General features: G+C 38.4%; 1 protein-coding gene across 7 annotated transcripts in view; it reads right to left on the reverse strand.

Moving 5' to 3' along the window:
• Positions 1-17,452, reverse strand: part of LOC118279909 (glutamate decarboxylase) — an 80,126-nt gene that overhangs the window by 13,962 nt on the left and 48,712 nt on the right. For all 7 annotated transcript variants that reach the window (XM_050702297.1, XM_050702296.1, XM_035599752.2 and 4 more), the window contains 5 exons: positions 17,092-17,218; positions 6,982-7,179; positions 6,293-6,411; positions 5,415-5,555; positions 4,411-4,521 (listed from right to left, as the gene is read on the reverse strand). In XM_050702297.1, coding sequence (XP_050558254.1) covers positions 4,411-4,521; positions 5,415-5,555; positions 6,293-6,411; positions 6,982-7,179; positions 17,092-17,218 — 696 coding nt within the window. The remainder of the gene's footprint in view (positions 1-4,410; positions 4,522-5,414; positions 5,556-6,292; positions 6,412-6,981; positions 7,180-17,091; positions 17,219-17,452) is intronic.

Below are 17,452 nucleotides of genomic sequence, written 5' to 3' on the forward strand. Positions count from 1 at the left end.
AATAGATTATAAAATAACACTTTTACACGTCAATATTTCAAATAGCTAGATGAGGCCGGCATTTCCTATACGACTACTCTGAGAAGAAATGCCGAAACAAACTCAGAGGTCATAGTCTCTTTTAAAGTCCAGACAAAATCAATTAAAGATGTCGGAGAACCGTGCAAGTTTATTCTGTAGTGGTCTTTTGAGGAAAGAACCACAGCAGTTTGAGCGGACCTGTTCAGATGGCAGCACGCATGTGTCAGTTTACAATGAGCTCAGCTGACGGCTGTTGCTGAATGATCCGACGAACAATACCAACCAAAAGAACATTTGGGTAGGCCACACAAATGCTCACACTGTCAGAATATAATTAACTAAAAGTGAAATGACTAGGCAAACTCTCGCACGGTCCTCAAACTAACAATTTTAAAAATAATATGTGAAAACAAAAAAATATCGAATGATATTAACGTATATCATGTCAAATTGTATAAAAATGTAACTTGTGTTACAAACATGTCAACATGACCTGTGTGGACATTATAGCGGCTCACTCCCAAGCCTGACTATCATCTAAGTAGTCTTTAATTTTATAAAAAGCTTTACTATTCAGTTTTTCTTTAATAACATTTTTAAATTTATTCAGGCTCAAACTTTGAATATCGCTGGGAATTTTATTGTAAAAGCGTATGCATTGACATCTGAACGAACCACTTATTTTCTTAAGTCTAGTAGTGGGAACAATATATTTGTTTTTACTTCTAGTGTTTATATTATGTATATCACAATACTTTTTGAATAAATTAATGTTTTTGTGAGCATACACTACATTTTCATAAATGTATTGAGAAGGAACAGTCAATATATTAATTTCTTTAAATAGTTCCCTAAGAGAGTGCCTCGGACTAAGATTATAAATTGATCGAATGGCTCTTTTCTGCAGCACAAAGACAGACTGAATGTCAGCAGCATTTCCCCACAGGAGGATACCATATGACATGATACTATGAAAATAACTAAAGTATACTAATCGCGCTGTATTTACATCGGTCAAATTTCTAATTTTTTTAACGGCATATGCTGCAGAGCTGAGTCTTTTCGACAACTTATCTACGTGTGGAGCCCACTGTAGCTTAGCGTCCAGAGTTATACCTAAAAAGACAGTTGAATCTACAGGGTCCAACTCCTCGCCCTTGATTAGCACGCTGGTTTTCACATGTCTAACATTTGGTGTTGTGAATTTAATGCATTTAGTTTTTGATTCATTAAGTAATAAATTATTGGCACTAAACCAGCGTACTATTTTTGAGAGAGCACTATTTACATGATCACTGACTAATTGTCCACGTTTGAGTTTAAACAATAAAGATGTATCATCAGCAAATAGTACTATCCCATGGTTATCCTTCACAAGGTAAGGTAAATCATTAATATAAATAAGAAAGAGAAACGGGCCGAGAATTGACCCCTGCGGAACACCCATCCTAACAATAGACCCGGAGGAAACTTTTCCGTTAATGTCGACTCTCTGAATCCTATCACTCAAGTATGAAATAAGAAGATCCAGAGAGCTGCCCCGTATTCCATAATGGGATAGCTTCCTGATCAGTGTTTCATGAGAGACACAATCGAACGCCTTGGATAAGTCACAAAAAATACCCAATGCGTCGGCCGAGTCCTCCCATGCATCATAAATATTATTAAGAAGTTCAACACCGGCATCAGTTGTTGAACGACCCCTTGTAAAACCAAACTGGTTTCCATGTAATAATTTATTTCTATTAAAGAATCTTTGCAACTGATATAGAATAATTTTTTCAAAAATTTTACTGAATGTAGGTAGTACTGAAATAGGTCTAAAGTTAGTGGGGTCAGAAGTACTACCCGATTTAAATAACGGAGTTATTTTACTATTCTTCATGAGATCAGGAAACACACCACGATCGACACAGTTATTAAAGATTAGAGCTAATACGGGTGCTACAATATCTATTACAGAGCCGGTAATGTACACAGAATTACCCCACAGATCTGCAGTCTTTTTCTTGTTCAAGGTATGGAACGTTTTAACAATATCTGCATAATCTATGTGTTCGAAAGAGAAGCCTAAATTGCAAGCTGCAACATTTTCTTTTAGTAAAGATTCTGCAACTGTGGGAGATGAGTTCAAAGACTTAGTAGTGGATACAGGAACGTCCGAAAAGAAGTTTTCAAATGCAGCTGCGACTTCTGCATCCGTTTTAATTATATTATTATCAATTATAAGACTAAATTCACTACTCTTCTCTTTAGACCTCCCTGTTTCACTGTTAATAATACTCCAGGTCGCTTTAATTACATTGTCACTGTTTTTTATTTTAGAGCTCAAGTATAACGATTTTGCAATTGAGCAAACTTTTTTAAATAATTTAGAATATTTCTTTACATATTCACTAAATTCAGTTGTATTAATATATGTTCTCTCGTTATAAAGTTCATATAGGCGTTTCCTACTCTTATAGATGCCAGTAGTTGCCCATTGATTGAAAGACGCATTGCCATGAGCTGGTATGGTTTTAGGTGTGAAGGTGGACTTAAACTCGGTATGGTAAATGTTAAAAAATTCATCACACAAGTTATTAGAATTTTTATTCCTTAATAATAAAGGTATTTTGTCAGTGAGTTTAGATTTGAAAGTTTCAATGCGTCTTTCAGTCTTTGGGTTAACAATAATATGTGGTTTCGACACTTTATTTACTTTATTTGTTATTGAAATTAATTGTCCACAATGATCTGAATCAAGCAATGATATTATTTGTTTATTAGTTGGTACAATGTCTGTATAAATATTATCTAGGCAAGTGGCACTAGTAGGAGTTATCCTAGTGGGCTCCAGAAACAGGTTCGTGAGGTTAAATGAGGCAAATAAACTTACAATTTTTGTACTTAAACTAGAATTTTCTAACAAATTTACATTAAAATCGCCACAAGTAATGATGAATTTATTTGAACTACTGAGTTTATTTAGTACTTCATCTAATACTGTTTCAAAACAGTCATACAAACCAGTAGGTGGTCTATACACACTTAAAACAATAAACCGCTCTAATTCCACACAGGCTATTTCAACAGTACGTTCAACAGAGTAACTAACTATATCCTTGCGTTCTTTAAATTTAAGTTTGTTATTTAGTAAAATTAGTGAACCACCATGTATAGCGTTCTCCCTGCTGAACGAGCTACCAATCTGATGATTACCAAAGTTGAACATTAGTTGATGAGATTTCAACCAATGCTCAGTAATGCACAGAATATCAATACTATTACAATTTAAAAATAGTTCTATTTCTAATTCCTTACTCAAAAAACCTTGAATATTTTGGTGAACCAGATTGATAACATTACTGTTATATTTGCAAGAGGTGGACTCTCTTGTCTTATTTTTTAATTTAAATTATGGGGAATGTCAATACTAATAGAATTATTTTGAGCTATGTCAATATTTGAATGTTGCTCAATAGGAGCAACCTGTTTAGCCAAGTTTTTGGCTGTTATATTAATAAAATATGATAGCGACACAGCTATCTGTCTTAAATAATACCTGGAAAGATAGTACCTATCTTTCGTCAAATATACATGTTTACCAACATAATTGTTGGTGTCAATAATATGTACATTTGTGTAATTGCATAAATTATAATTTATGCAATTACACATTGCAACATTTAATTTATATCTATGGTTATTTTCTTCCTGTGGCAAGCTATTGCTGTAAGGCAATGTAAACAAAATTATTTGCTTTAGTTTAAGTGCTACAAGTGAACTATGATATTTAAGAAAATTATTTTTATTCAAACTACCTCTATTTGCACAAATAATTATGAGGGTAGCATCATGATTAAAATTATAATTAATAATTCTCTCCAAAATATTACCAAAAGTACAGCCGGGCATACAGTGATTTATTATTGATTGTCCAGGGTATTTACTTGTCAATAAGGAACCTAAGTTTTTTCCAATCTCTCTCATCACTGAAGATCACAACATTATTGTTATTACAACTAGAGTTATTATTACATTGGCTAGGAAGTAATAAACTGGCACCATGAGGCAAGGTGGTATCACATGGTGGCAAAGTACAAGCAGGCAGTACATTGCTAGAATCACATTTCTCACATTGGTTCTCCTGTGATTGTGACCGCACTAACTCATCCATCGCCAACATGTATTCTCTCATTTGTTTTTCAGATGCACTATATTTGTTGGTCATGGTGTGCAACTTTGCAGTTAAATGGTCTAGTTCTAACTGTAGGTTGTTGGTGTCAGTTTCATACTTCCTGTTATTTTTATTTAATCTTGAAGAGTAAATATTTAGTTGGTTTAGAAACCTTTCCCTTCTCACATTCTCCCACAATATTCTTTTTGTATGTATGTGTGTGTACTTACATCAACATGCATCCACATGTCGTACTTCTGGCAGATGTCGGCGATCTCCTCGAGCGGGTCGAACGCACCCAGCACCGTGGTGCCTGACGTCGCGTTCACGAAGAATGGAACCTAATGTGGAAGGAAATAGAGATTATTTTTAGACGACAACATAATATTCATATGATTTTTTTAGAAAGCAGAGGTGCTATTACAGACTAGTGACAGATGACAAAAGTCGCACATAGACGATCGACGAACAAATCAACGGATGACGTCATAAATACTACATCACACATGTGAATAAACATGGATAGCAAATCCCTAACCAACAACAGTTGGGCAGAAAGCCCGGCAGACACGATCACCTCGCCTGGTCGGAGGATCCTTCTTTTCTTAGGGAACTTTACTCTCTGTTCCTTTAAGTAGTTTATATGCTCCGTGTGGGAATCGAACCCGCTACATGTTGCGCGGCGGTCGGCTACTCTACCACCGCGCCAACTGTGCAGTCAAAAGATTTTACACTACATTTTAGTCATTATCAAATTAATCATGTTTGTTTTTTTTTCTTTCTTTTTTTTAATCATTGCCCACATTACCCACACTACGATTTTTTCCTGTATCGTGGGTTCGTTTACAAACATACAAGTTCACATACACATGACATCCAGACCAGAAACAACAATTTGTGGATCACACAAAGAATTGCTCCGTGCGGGAATCGGACCCGCTACATTTTGCACGGCAGCCACCGCACCAACCGTGCAGTCCACCCACACGCACGAAGCGCTTCGCTTCAAGCTTCCTAGTGCGAACGGCTAGGGAGTGGAACTCCTTGCCGGAGTCTGTGTTTCCTGATGGGTACAACCTGGGTGTCTTCAAAGCCCGAGTGAATAGGTTGCTTATGGGCAGACGTGCTCCATCGTAGGCCGCATCATCACTTACCATCAGGCGAGATAGCGGCCAAACGTCGGCAAATTTAATATAAAAAAAAGTCAATTTAATATAAAGTTTATGAGACTCACATTGCCCCTATCCTTGTGGTACTTGACAAGCCTCTCCAGCTCGGTGGGTATCATGCGCCCGCGCTCATCGGAGGGCACACAGATGCAATAGTCCGTGCCGAGACCGCACACCGACGCACACGACTTCACGGAGTAGTGGCACTGTTGGGACACAATATTTTATGAAACATGTTAGTTTTATTAGGTTTAAATCTAGAAGGGAAGTTCTAGATTTAAACGTATAAAGTATAAAGCGGAAATATCGTTAATATTTTAAAAATACAAAAGTTTGGGTGCTTTTCCAACAGAGATGTGCTTTGCTACGTTGCTGTGTTGCTGTTACACATTGTATTAATTTCTGTTGCACATTCATTGGTATAAATAGCTTAGCACTGGTGGAAACGGACTCAGCTAAGCTATGTTTTTATATGGAACGATGCGTGCTATGGTTGTGTGCTATGGATGGCTTCCCTACTATCGATACTTCGCATACTCGAGCTTCATCTTCCTCCCACAGCTACATAGCTTAGTATCGGTGGAAACGGTCACATAGTTTGAGCTGTATAGTAGCATACAGTTACATAGCACATCTTTGGTGGAAAAACACCATTACGTTCTTCATCAACATGGATATCATATTGCCTTTTTTTTTTGAGGAAAATCATCCAATGACTTTTTCCGCCTTGGGTAAGGCGAGAGAGAATATCAGACTCTTACTGACTAAAAACCACCCCGTTCCTACTCCTGCTTTTCGAGCCGGAGCCCCGGTAAACCCGCTAGGTATTCCGCAGCTCCGGATATCATATTGCCTGACAATAGGGTAGACGGCAAATTTTTATTTTAAAATGAACCTGTGAAATGAGTAAGATATTACAAGTACCAAGAGAACCCTGCCTGACCTGGTCGGAGGTGAACATGACGAGGTGTCCGGGGATGCTGGAGAGCCCCTTCTCCTTGTACTGCGGGAACTTGTGGTGGCGCGCCGCCAGGAACGCGTACAGGTTCGAGATGGAACCGCCTGCGGGGAGGTAGATGTTGGTATAGGGAGTTATGGAGACGGACATTTTTACATGGGTAGTTATTATAACAGTATTGACAATAGTTGGATGGATATAGAGTATTATAGAGATATAGGGCTCAAGGTAAGAGTCGATTTCTGGACTCCGTGGTACCTTTTTTAACGGTGGAAATCATCCAATCACTTCTCCCGGCTTGGGTGAGGCGAGAGGGAACTGCTTTTCGAGCCGGAGCCCCGGTATCCCACTAGGCAGTCCACAACTCCGGATCAGATCTTATTACCCTTAGTCCTAAAGTATGTCTCACGATACACAACGTCACGCCTTTTATCCCCGAAGGGGTAGGCACATTAAGTCACGTAGTGCAACTATACAATGTACACCCACTTTTTACCATTTGTTTTATAAGTCCCATGCAATAGCCATGGGCACAATTCCAGACTCCGTGCTACTACTGAGAAATTTTCAAAAAACCGAAAAAAGCCCAGTAATATGTCTCACAATAGTTATAACAAAAATCTTCTGAATTATAGAACCACTAAAACTATTGCAGAATTAAACTCCCCACGTACCAGGAGCGAGAATAGAGTCTCCGGTCCTCCATCCGATCATGTTCCGCATCTTCTCCAGCACCACATTCTCCATGAGGATGAAGACGGGCGCGATCTCGTACGTGAACATGTTGGTGTTGGCGGCCGCCGTCAGCCACTCGCCCGCCAGCGAGATGATGTCCAGCCCGCAGGATAGCTGGTTGAAGAAGTGGGGGTGGCCTGGGGGAAGAAGGCGGTGGGTTAGAGTTTTGGAGGTATTGTAGATTGTATATGAAGGTGGTTGTGTCATGTTCAGTGAGTATGTTAATAATTTTAACCTCAGCTACACAATGATTACTTGTTTAAAATGTAGTCCAAGTCTAAAAAAGTAGTAAACTGTTCCTTTGTTCCGAAATAGTGGCTAGGGACTGGGTTAAGTAAACATTAACTGTGACTCTGGCAGCAGTGTCAGTTTGATTCAATCTTTAAAAATTATATTCACTGCAACATTCTGTGTCGTGGGTACGTTTACAAGATACATTCTATGGATAACATAAATTATTGTTTTATACGAAAATGAAACCCGCTACACGTTGCGCGCTAACCATACAGTCACATTAAAATACTACTTTTATTAATTGATTTATTAAACGGAAAAAATAAAAAAGTATGCGATGGACCAAGTCTCTACCCTTAGTACGAACCGGCTCGAATAAATCAACCAATAAGAGCGCCTAACGCGCTCTCGTTTTGATTACTTTAAACGTAAAGCAAACTCATACTAAGTGTACTGTTACCGTAGGTACAAATAGCCCAAAATAATATTATTTTCGTCAAAAAGTGTCAATAACAAAGCGAGCCGGTTATCCCGGTCGAATGGCGATGTCATTCGGCCCCGGATGTAATCCCACACGCCGATGGACCGGGCGATAGCTTCCGGTACAACGCCGGATATGTTTCTGTTTGTGGTCGGTCCGGGTAAGTATTGTGATATTGTTATTTTGATCCAGATTTAGTGTATTTAGTTTATCAAATCTAATAAATGGTCTATTGACATTGAATGTGATGCGTTAAATCTGCCATGCTAAATACTCCCTGTTGTTAATTGAAACAATGTAACCAAGAATTGTATTGTGAATCTGATTGAAAAATGAACTTTCTTCTCCATAGGAATCTATACTTTTGGACGAGCAAATAGAGCAACTAGAGGACTGACCGACAGACAGACATTTTAATATTTGCTTTGACGTTCAAAAGTGCCTCCCGGTCTATTTGAAATAAATAATTTTGACTTTAATTTGTTACTTTTGATATAATACAGATTTTTAAACCGAACGACTTTTCCTGATTCGGGATTAAGAACCCGAAATCTTAGACATTCGCACTTCCGAAATCTTCACACCTGTCTCCCATGGTAGTAGGCAGAGACAATGGAACGCCAATTGCTACGACTCTTACACATCTCTTTCGCTTCATCAACAGTCATCAGTCTTTTCATGCATGCTCGTCGGTTACGACTTTTAATATCTATAAAACATACCCCACAATGGTAATTCAATACGCCCCCATAAAGAAACAAGATAAATATGTCTACAACAGCCGCCAAACGCCACAAAATACAGAGATAAGTCTCTGCCCCCCCTCCCACACTGTTTATCACAAACTCATTCTTTTTTGTGACGTCACAACCGGGTCGCAGATAAAAAATATAAATGAGAGAGAGAATTGAGAACAGCGCCCTCTAGGGACGAGGGCGTTATGATAAACTGAGCATTTTATCGCGTAATAGAAATGTTATGACAGGTTTGTATAAAGGGAGCTCTTTGAATAACCAATACGGAGAATCTGGGATTTTTTAGGGTCTATAACTAATATGACCAAGATTTTATGTCGTCTTTTTGTATGGCATAAACGCAAACGAGCTTACGGTTCACCTGATGGTAAGCCATTAGTGTCGCCCATGGACACCCGCTACATTAGAGGAGTAACAAAAACATTGCCGACCTTTTTTTTATCGAATCCCTATTCGACAAACGAGCAAACGGATCACCTGATGGTAAGCAATCGCCAACGCCCATAGACACCCGCAACACCAGAGGTGCCACAAGTACGTTGCCGGCCTTTTAAAAAGGAGTGGGCTTTTTTGAAGGTTTGAAAGTCGTATCGGTTCGGAAATACCGCCGACGACCGCTCATTCCACAGTTTTGCTGTGCGAGGCAGAAAGTTTCGCGAGAAGCGCACAGTTGTGGCCTGCCAACCATCTATATGATGGGGATGGAAGTGCTGTTTTTAATGATTTGAAGCGCGTATAGCTAGTACTACACTGTGCTAAACATGTAGTAAGTCAATTTGTTACACTCTAGCTATGAAGAGTACACAAACATTGAATTGATAAGCTGTGATTGTGTTTTATCTGTAGTATTTTATTGATTTTAAGCGAGTAGATTAGATCAGCGACATGTATTAGTCCGAGAGGATCTATTGCTTTACACCGGTCACAATAGGCTAGTTTCCTACTAGTCAAATTCAATACTTTTTTCGAAATATCAAAAACGATATTCTCTATGAATTTTGTATGAAATAGTGCGTTATGATGTCATCAGATTTTTACGTCAAATAGCAGACTTATTTCTAGAAAATTGGCTAAAATGATATAAAAATTAATTAGACCATCAAATCTATGAATGAAAGTGTGATTATTTTTTAATATTTTATTGTATTAAAAAGTTGAAATAATTTATTTTTGACTGAGGAAACTACCCAATTTAAGACTCGCATTTAATATGAAATTATTAAAAACAACAGAAACTACACAAAGATATATAATACTCTTCATTTTCATCTCCATCATTTGCAACTACTCTATCAATCAATGAGACAATAATAAATCCCACTTCTAACCAAAGTACCTATAAAATAATTTCCCCAAAAAAAGAGCATTGCATGAAGTATGAATAGATGGAGCCCTCAATCCCCCCTCCCCCCAGGGACGGTTTATCACGCCGCCGCAGCTGGGCCGCAGCCGTCAGCGGGGCCCACACCGCCGTCCACTGGGACCCAGGATTAGGGAGCTTCAATTGTTTTTAAACTGATTCCGTGTTTATGTTTAAACTGTGTTTTATTAGGCTGTTATGTTAATATTGTTTTAGGTGGGAGAAAAGTGGGACAAGTTGACTGATGGTCGACATATTTTTCTAGTTTGTGTATGCTAACTTTAATTTAATTATATGCTAGCTCGTTTCACGATTTCGATGAAGACAATTTTGTTGAATGTTGGTTTTTTTTCTGTTTCTTATTTCTAGAATTTTAAATTTTAAGTTTATCTTTTAATCATTGCACTTGTAACGCCTCTGGTGTATCGGGTATCCATGGGCGGCGGCGATTGCTAACCATCAGGTGATCCGTCTGCTTGTTTACCGGCTTATGTCATAACAACACATTGTTATTATATATTTTTTTTAATATTCATTCTTATTATCATACATACTATGCATGACGTATACATTAAAACAAGTTCATTACCAAACGAGCATGTAATCTCGTGACTCGCGACAGAATATGACCAAATGTCAAGGACAGACGACGTAGTATTTATACATATAATTATAGTAATTTATATATATCAGTCTATTCTATCTAAAAATGTACTTAAAAAGCGGTTGGGTTTGAATTGGTAATTTAATCTTTAGGAAGGTTATTTACCTTTTTTTTAATTAAAAATATTGTAATTTTGTTATTGTCTTATTTAAATTATCTACTTCCGAGCGTGGCGTGATGTTTTTTATAGAGCTATGTGTGCTTCTGAAAACATAGAAACGACATTCAATGTTTATTTAGTCATAAAGTCTAATCATTTTATCACAAAATAATGTCAAATAATTTAAAGAATTCAAAATTGACTGTACGGTGGGCGCGGTGGCTGGGCAAGAGGCTGCCGCGTAACGTGTAGCGGGTTCGATTCCCGCAAGAAACAACACTTTGTGTGATCCACAAAGAAGAAAGAGAAAATCCTAGTGTGGGGCAACGTTTAAAAAAATGTAAAAAATGTATTTTCTTTATATATTCTTACAGGCTTACTAACCTAACCTATTTTATAAATAAACCAAACCTTATAGCCTCCAGCCATTGCCCTAATCTCGCGCCAATACTAAAATCCCGGCATTAACTATAAAAACTCCCCCGCGCAAGTGGCGCCCTCTCAGATTAAAGCCCCATTACATCACACCTGACTGAAGCCCCATCTGCCGGGGCGCGCCGGGATTAAAACGAAATTCCTTTTGACATATTAATGTGTATGAAAGTCAAGTTATTGTTGTTTGGTGTAATTTTAATTATTAAGAATTGGGGGTTATGATTTTGAATTAATTTGTTGGTTTTCGAAAATTAGATGCTCTGGACTGGTAACTAAAGTATTATTTTTAAATGTTCAGTAGAATGTAATCTTTATCATCAGTCCAGCTATTTCCTGATATGATATGGATTTACTTTTTTAAATTATAGTCAAACTAACTTCTGCTAGCTGCTTCGCCCGCGGTCCCGTGGGATAAAAAGTATCCTATCACCTAATTCAACTCATACCCTCTCTCGCATTCACGGACAAACATCCAAACAAACAGAAAAACAACCATGAAAGCTAAAATATAGCCGAGCAGTCTAGTGTTTTATAATATTTTATAAAAGGAAAAACTAATTTATTTTAGCGGCCTGCCGACGCCTTTGACGAAATAAATCGACTCTGGTGTTTCGGTTGTCCATGGGCGGCGGCGATTGCTTACCATCATGTAATCCGTCTGCTCGTTTACCGGCTTATACCATAAATAAAACCAATGCAAACACTCGCATAATAATAATATAAAACAATAACCCAACAATTAGCACTCTCCACCACAAGTAACAAGTAGGGTGACCACACAAACTGTTCAGTATGCGACAAGTCTCCATTTGATTCAATTTGAGCGCACGTGATCACTGACGAGAGCCATTCAAACTAACATCCGGACGTATCCGGTTTAATCCAGTTTGTACCGGTGTAGGGCGGCGGGAACCGCAATCAGAGCTATTGTTTTGAAGTTTATGTTGCATTTTATGAATACTGTTGATGGTGTATGTGTGTGTGATATCAGTATATGGTGCGTGGATATTCAACTATTGTTACAAATTGTATATTATAGGTAATAGTGCGTTTAGTTTTATGTGGCAATTTTATTAGATTTAAATACACACAAAACTTAACTGCATTCTATAAATTACTTAGTATTTGAAATATAAGGTAAATGTTAAATAAATGATACATGAGGTTTATTTTCCTGATAGGTTATACACGCACACAAAATTCAAGAAATTAATTATTATGTTATCGGCTTACTCACGTAACTGTTTTGACGAGGAACTCGACTAGTTTCAAGCCGTGCTAGAGGCTCATATTCATGAGCAGCATTCCGCGACACACGACGCGGCGATTGTCGTTGCTACTGTACTACTGTGTTACTGTATGTGTAGAGTAGCAGCGCGACAATAAAACAGCCGGTAACATGATATTTAATTAAGTATGTCTTACGAAAGTTATAATAAAACTAAAGTGATCAAGATCCCATAAAAAAAAAAAAACAAGAAATTCATTTGATTATACGTAATAGGTACTCAAACTAGCTATCTCACAACTCACAAGCCCACCAAACATAAGATAACGAAAACTTTAAAAACCCACCAATCTATCGCCCCTCCTCACATTTCCATAGACCCGCATTATCCCACTCACAGGGTGTATAAAAATCAATCCATAACAGTGGAATGCTAATCTGCGGCCAACAATGGCCGGCGGGGGATGATCCATCACACTCTGATAATACGGCCGTGATGGGGATGGGGTGGGGCGGCCATGGAGTCTGGGTTTGAAGGGATAGTGGAGTGATAAGAATATGTTAGTTGAAAATTTTTGATGAATATTAGGTTTGTAAATCGTGTTTTGGTTTTGAGGCATTAAATTCAAACAAAATTGCAACAGCCAAAACTACCTCAGCTTATTTCTTGATTAAATAGGTACTTAGTCTCTAAAAACTGTACGGTAGTCTATCACGTCTTGATTTTGGTAATACTTTGAAAGGTTTCAGAATGTCGTTAATATATTTTTTTTGTTTACCCTGACACTGAGATTTTTCCTGTGTCGTGTGTTTCTCGGGTGCGTTTACAAACATACAAGTTTACATACACATCACACCCAGACCCGAAACAACAATTTGTGGATCACACAAAGAGTGTCTCCGTGCGGGATTCGAACCCGCTACACGTTATACGGCAGCCGCAAACCGTGCAGTCAAAGGCGTATTGCGTATAAATTTATTCTCGAAATTATATTTATTTCATAATAGACCAACATGATAATCTATTTAAAAAAACATTTAAAAACCAATACCAGTCTCCAAACCACCCTCTCACATGTACACCGTACACCCTGAGCACTGTAATCCAATGATTTGCGTGACATTACCGCGCCCCGCCACTTACTCGCGAGTCTACTGTTTTTATAGCCTCACAGTACAGCCTCACCCCTCCCTTAATAGTTTATAGACTTCGAGAGTAAAGCCTATAAGTCTATCGGAATGGGAATTTATTTTGAATACGTTTTAAATCTTTCAGTTACTTTAGAGATGGAGTGGTTGGATCGGTCAAAGTAATGTGTTTAGTAGTTATCGAGCGCAGATTGCAATTTCAAGTATAAGCCGGTTAATGAGCAGACGGATCACCTGATGGTAAGCAATCGCCGCTGCCCATGGACACCCGAAACACCAGAGGCGTTAGAAATGAAATGTTGGCCTTTTGGAGGTTAGGAATTTACGGGTTTATTTTTTAACGCTTTTAATTTCATTTTACTTCAGTTTTCTTGTTTTACAGTTTTAGTATGTTTAATTGATTAATGTATTTGGTGCACGAATGCCCTTTAGGTTACGAATTTAAAGGCTGTTAGGGAATCGATAATGGGGATGATTGAAAAGGGGCCTAAACGCAACAACGCAAGTGTTGTTTCACGTCGGTTCTCTGTGTCGCTACTCTGGTCAAGCCGGCCCTGTCATGCACAAGCATGGCATCTCCCACACTTAAATTGAAAATTGTCTAACTATTTCCAACATTAAAAAATCCCTTATAAATATTAAAACAAAAACAAATTCCACTGCACTACTTAATCTTTAAAATCTAAAATCCCCCTGTTTTGTAAAAGCATTCCAAAATAATTCTTCAGTGGGAGCTCAACAATCAATCCATTCAGCGGGGCACGTCGCTCGGCGGTTGTGTAACGCTCGGCCGAGCATGTGATTCGCAGGGCCGTGCGTTTGATGCCCGCCATGTCAGCTGTGAGTGGAAGTGACGGGGAATGGTTGATGTATGGAGATATGAAGTGGTGTAGGGATTTGTGTGGAATTACGGTCAGTTTTTGTTGTGGAGAATCTTTGAAACAAGACTAATTCTTATTTCGCAAGATGGACTAGGTTTTACTGACGATATCGTATGATTTTAAGAAAAATGGGTATGAAAATCGACATAAAAACGGGCTGTTAGCTGTTAAGATCAGACCGATATCAATGTTAACTATAATTATATTATCATCATTTAATATCCGAGAACTAAGTCTTTCTAAGTGATTTAGAAAGTCATTGTTTGGGCTTTATCTTATTTTATTAAGTACGTTCCCATGTACACAAATTCTGATTAAAAGGGAAACATATTACTAGCCTCAATCTTTGTAATAATTTGAGCGAAACAAGCTACTAAGCATCAATTCACATAATTGCATTTTAGTCGAAAGTAAAAGAGTATTTAAAAACTACTTATTTAAAAAAATATGACCATTTTATCAATATATCTATTGATATTTCTACACACTAATTTAAAGAATTTCCTACTTTCCTATAGCAAAAAATTCAAGAAGAAAAATCTCTCTCTTGCCACCCAACAAGAAAAATATAGAAAAAAAAAAACACAAAGATACCTAATTTAAATTCCAAATTCCGAACGCTCCACAAGGATCTAAACTCTACAGTTTTATGATCGGCAATTTCCGAGTACAGCCGAGCGTTGCCGACCACTCCCGAATGTGGCCGACCGTCCCCTCCGCCGCCAATGCGGTATCAAACAATTCAATTATGTCCTCAAATGTATCGGAATGATTGCCACCCTACCCGCATCAAATCTTGCTACTATTGTAACCTATACAGCGTGTAACAAAATACCCATATACATCAAGAAGCACTGAAGGATACAGGTTGAATAGAATCTCTACACAAAACTTCAGCTTAAAATACGTAAAAAAAATATTGGTACCAAATACTTGGTGCCGCATGGTTCTTGATTTCAAATCATACAAACGTGTCACAACACTACAGGGTCACTCGCTTATAACGAAACATTTCTTCTGTAAATCTGATCGCCTAGTATGTACTAGACCTGAAACGAATCGAAACTGAACATCAAAATTAGGTAGATACACCTGTAATCATTATTTAGTAAGTAAATTCCTAACCCCCAAAAGGCCTACAAAGCTCTTATAACGCCTCTGGTGCTTCAAGTGTCCATGGGCGGCGGCGATTGCTTACCATCAGGTGATCCGTCTGCTCGTTTACCGACTTATACCATAAAAAAAAGTAGTAACCGATCTCCTCCGACCTCTCCCTCTCCCCTCAGCAAACAATTCAATTACTGAATGAAATGTGTTGGAATAATAGTTGAGATACCCCCAGTCGACTGAACATGACTGTACACTGTTCAGTGTTCAGTCTGAGAGTAATTACATTCTTAAGCGATTCGATACAGTGAGTTAAATGGCGGGTGGTGGGTGGAATTGGTAGTTAAATGTGAGGTATTTGTTCATCCGTACTTGTGGGGTTTAAAGTGGCATTCTCTTGGTGTTTCTTTTTTTATTAATACAGAATTTTATGTATTCGTTTTAATTTTGAATTAACTGACGCTACGCTAAGATACGTATGTATTGTACAAATCTTTTTTGTGATAAGTATTTCTCCATAGCCGGTAAAACTCAGCTAACTTGACTATCTAAAAAGAGCTATTATGTTTTATTTTAGTTCAGTCTCTCTAGAGTAAAGTAGTTCTAACTGCTGTACTGATTTTCAAAATTCTTGCCTGATCTGGTGGTTTACCTTTTCGGAATTAATCTAAATTTATATATTATTTATTATAAAAAAAAGCGTTGCCCCCTCTTGTATTTTCTCCTGTGCCGTTGCGTATTATACAAGTTCACAACACATACGCAACGGATTGATGCGGTTTTTTTAATAGATAAGTTATTCAAGAGGAAGGTTTATATGTTGTATAATATATGCATAATATATCACCGTTGCACCCATGCGAAGCTCAGGTACTAAAATGTAATGTCCAACTCAAATCTCTACAATAATATCAAGACCTAATTTATGGGCCGACGTTTGGCCTATTGCACTTGATGCTAAGTGACGATGCGGCCTACGGTGGAACACGTAGTCAACTACAGCGCTGCACCTGTACATCAATGAGAAGGTTTAAATAAACGTTACCCCATACTTGTATTTGCTCCTGTGTCGTGGGTGCGTTTACAAACAAGTTCACATACACATGACCTCCAGACCCGAAACTCCAATTTGTGGATCACACATTAAGAGTTGCTCCGTGCGTTCACTACACAGCCTCTGAGCATGGCTCCAAACTAGTCGAGTTCGTCAATCAGTTACGTGATAAGCCGATAATGTAAACAAATAATGGTAGTATACCTCATAGAAAGTTATAATAAAATTCAAATCATCTCACGCCTTTTTTTTTACAATTGATGGGTCGACGTTGGTCTGTGAGCGACTATCTCGCCTGTATGGTACAGTCGACTGGCTCAACGGATCTTGGCAGGTCTGATACTACTGTTGCATAGGGCTGCGCAATAAGTCTTTGGAAGAACCAAATGGTGGCATGACGGCGAGGTGCGGGGGCGCCGACTAGGCTAGAGATTGGAAATCATTTCTAAATACAACTGACCCTTTACACTTATTGCGCAGCCTTCTGCACGTAAGTTCAGACCTGCCAAGATCCGTTGAGAGTAACTGTAAGTGATGATGCGGCCTACGATGGAGCACGTTATGCTGCACCTGTTTAAATCAATGCTACGGTGGTACTCACCAGTTTTGACCTGGTACTTGAGCGCCAGCTTGCAGTCTTCCAGCAGCTGCTTCAGCGGCAGCGGCTCGTCGTGCAGCTGGAAGTCGCACATCTTGCTCATCTCCTCCGGCATGCGGAACTCCAGGATCTGCAGCCGAAGAAGATATATGATAATGCAACGTCTCGCCTTTTATCCCCGAAGAGGTAGGCAGAGATGCACATTACGACACGTAATGCCGCTATACAATATACACCCACTTTTCACCATGTCAATAGGGGGTGAGCCAATACGGATACATTTCCAAAAATCTCCAGTTTTTTTAATACATTTTGCCAGTGACTCTCCAGTAAATACGAATCTAACGAACCCCAAGAAATCCAT

This window comes from Spodoptera frugiperda, chromosome 22 (genome assembly GCF_023101765.2).
Source record: "Spodoptera frugiperda isolate SF20-4 chromosome 22, AGI-APGP_CSIRO_Sfru_2.0, whole genome shotgun sequence".
NCBI lineage: Eukaryota > Metazoa > Arthropoda > Insecta > Lepidoptera > Noctuidae > Spodoptera > Spodoptera frugiperda.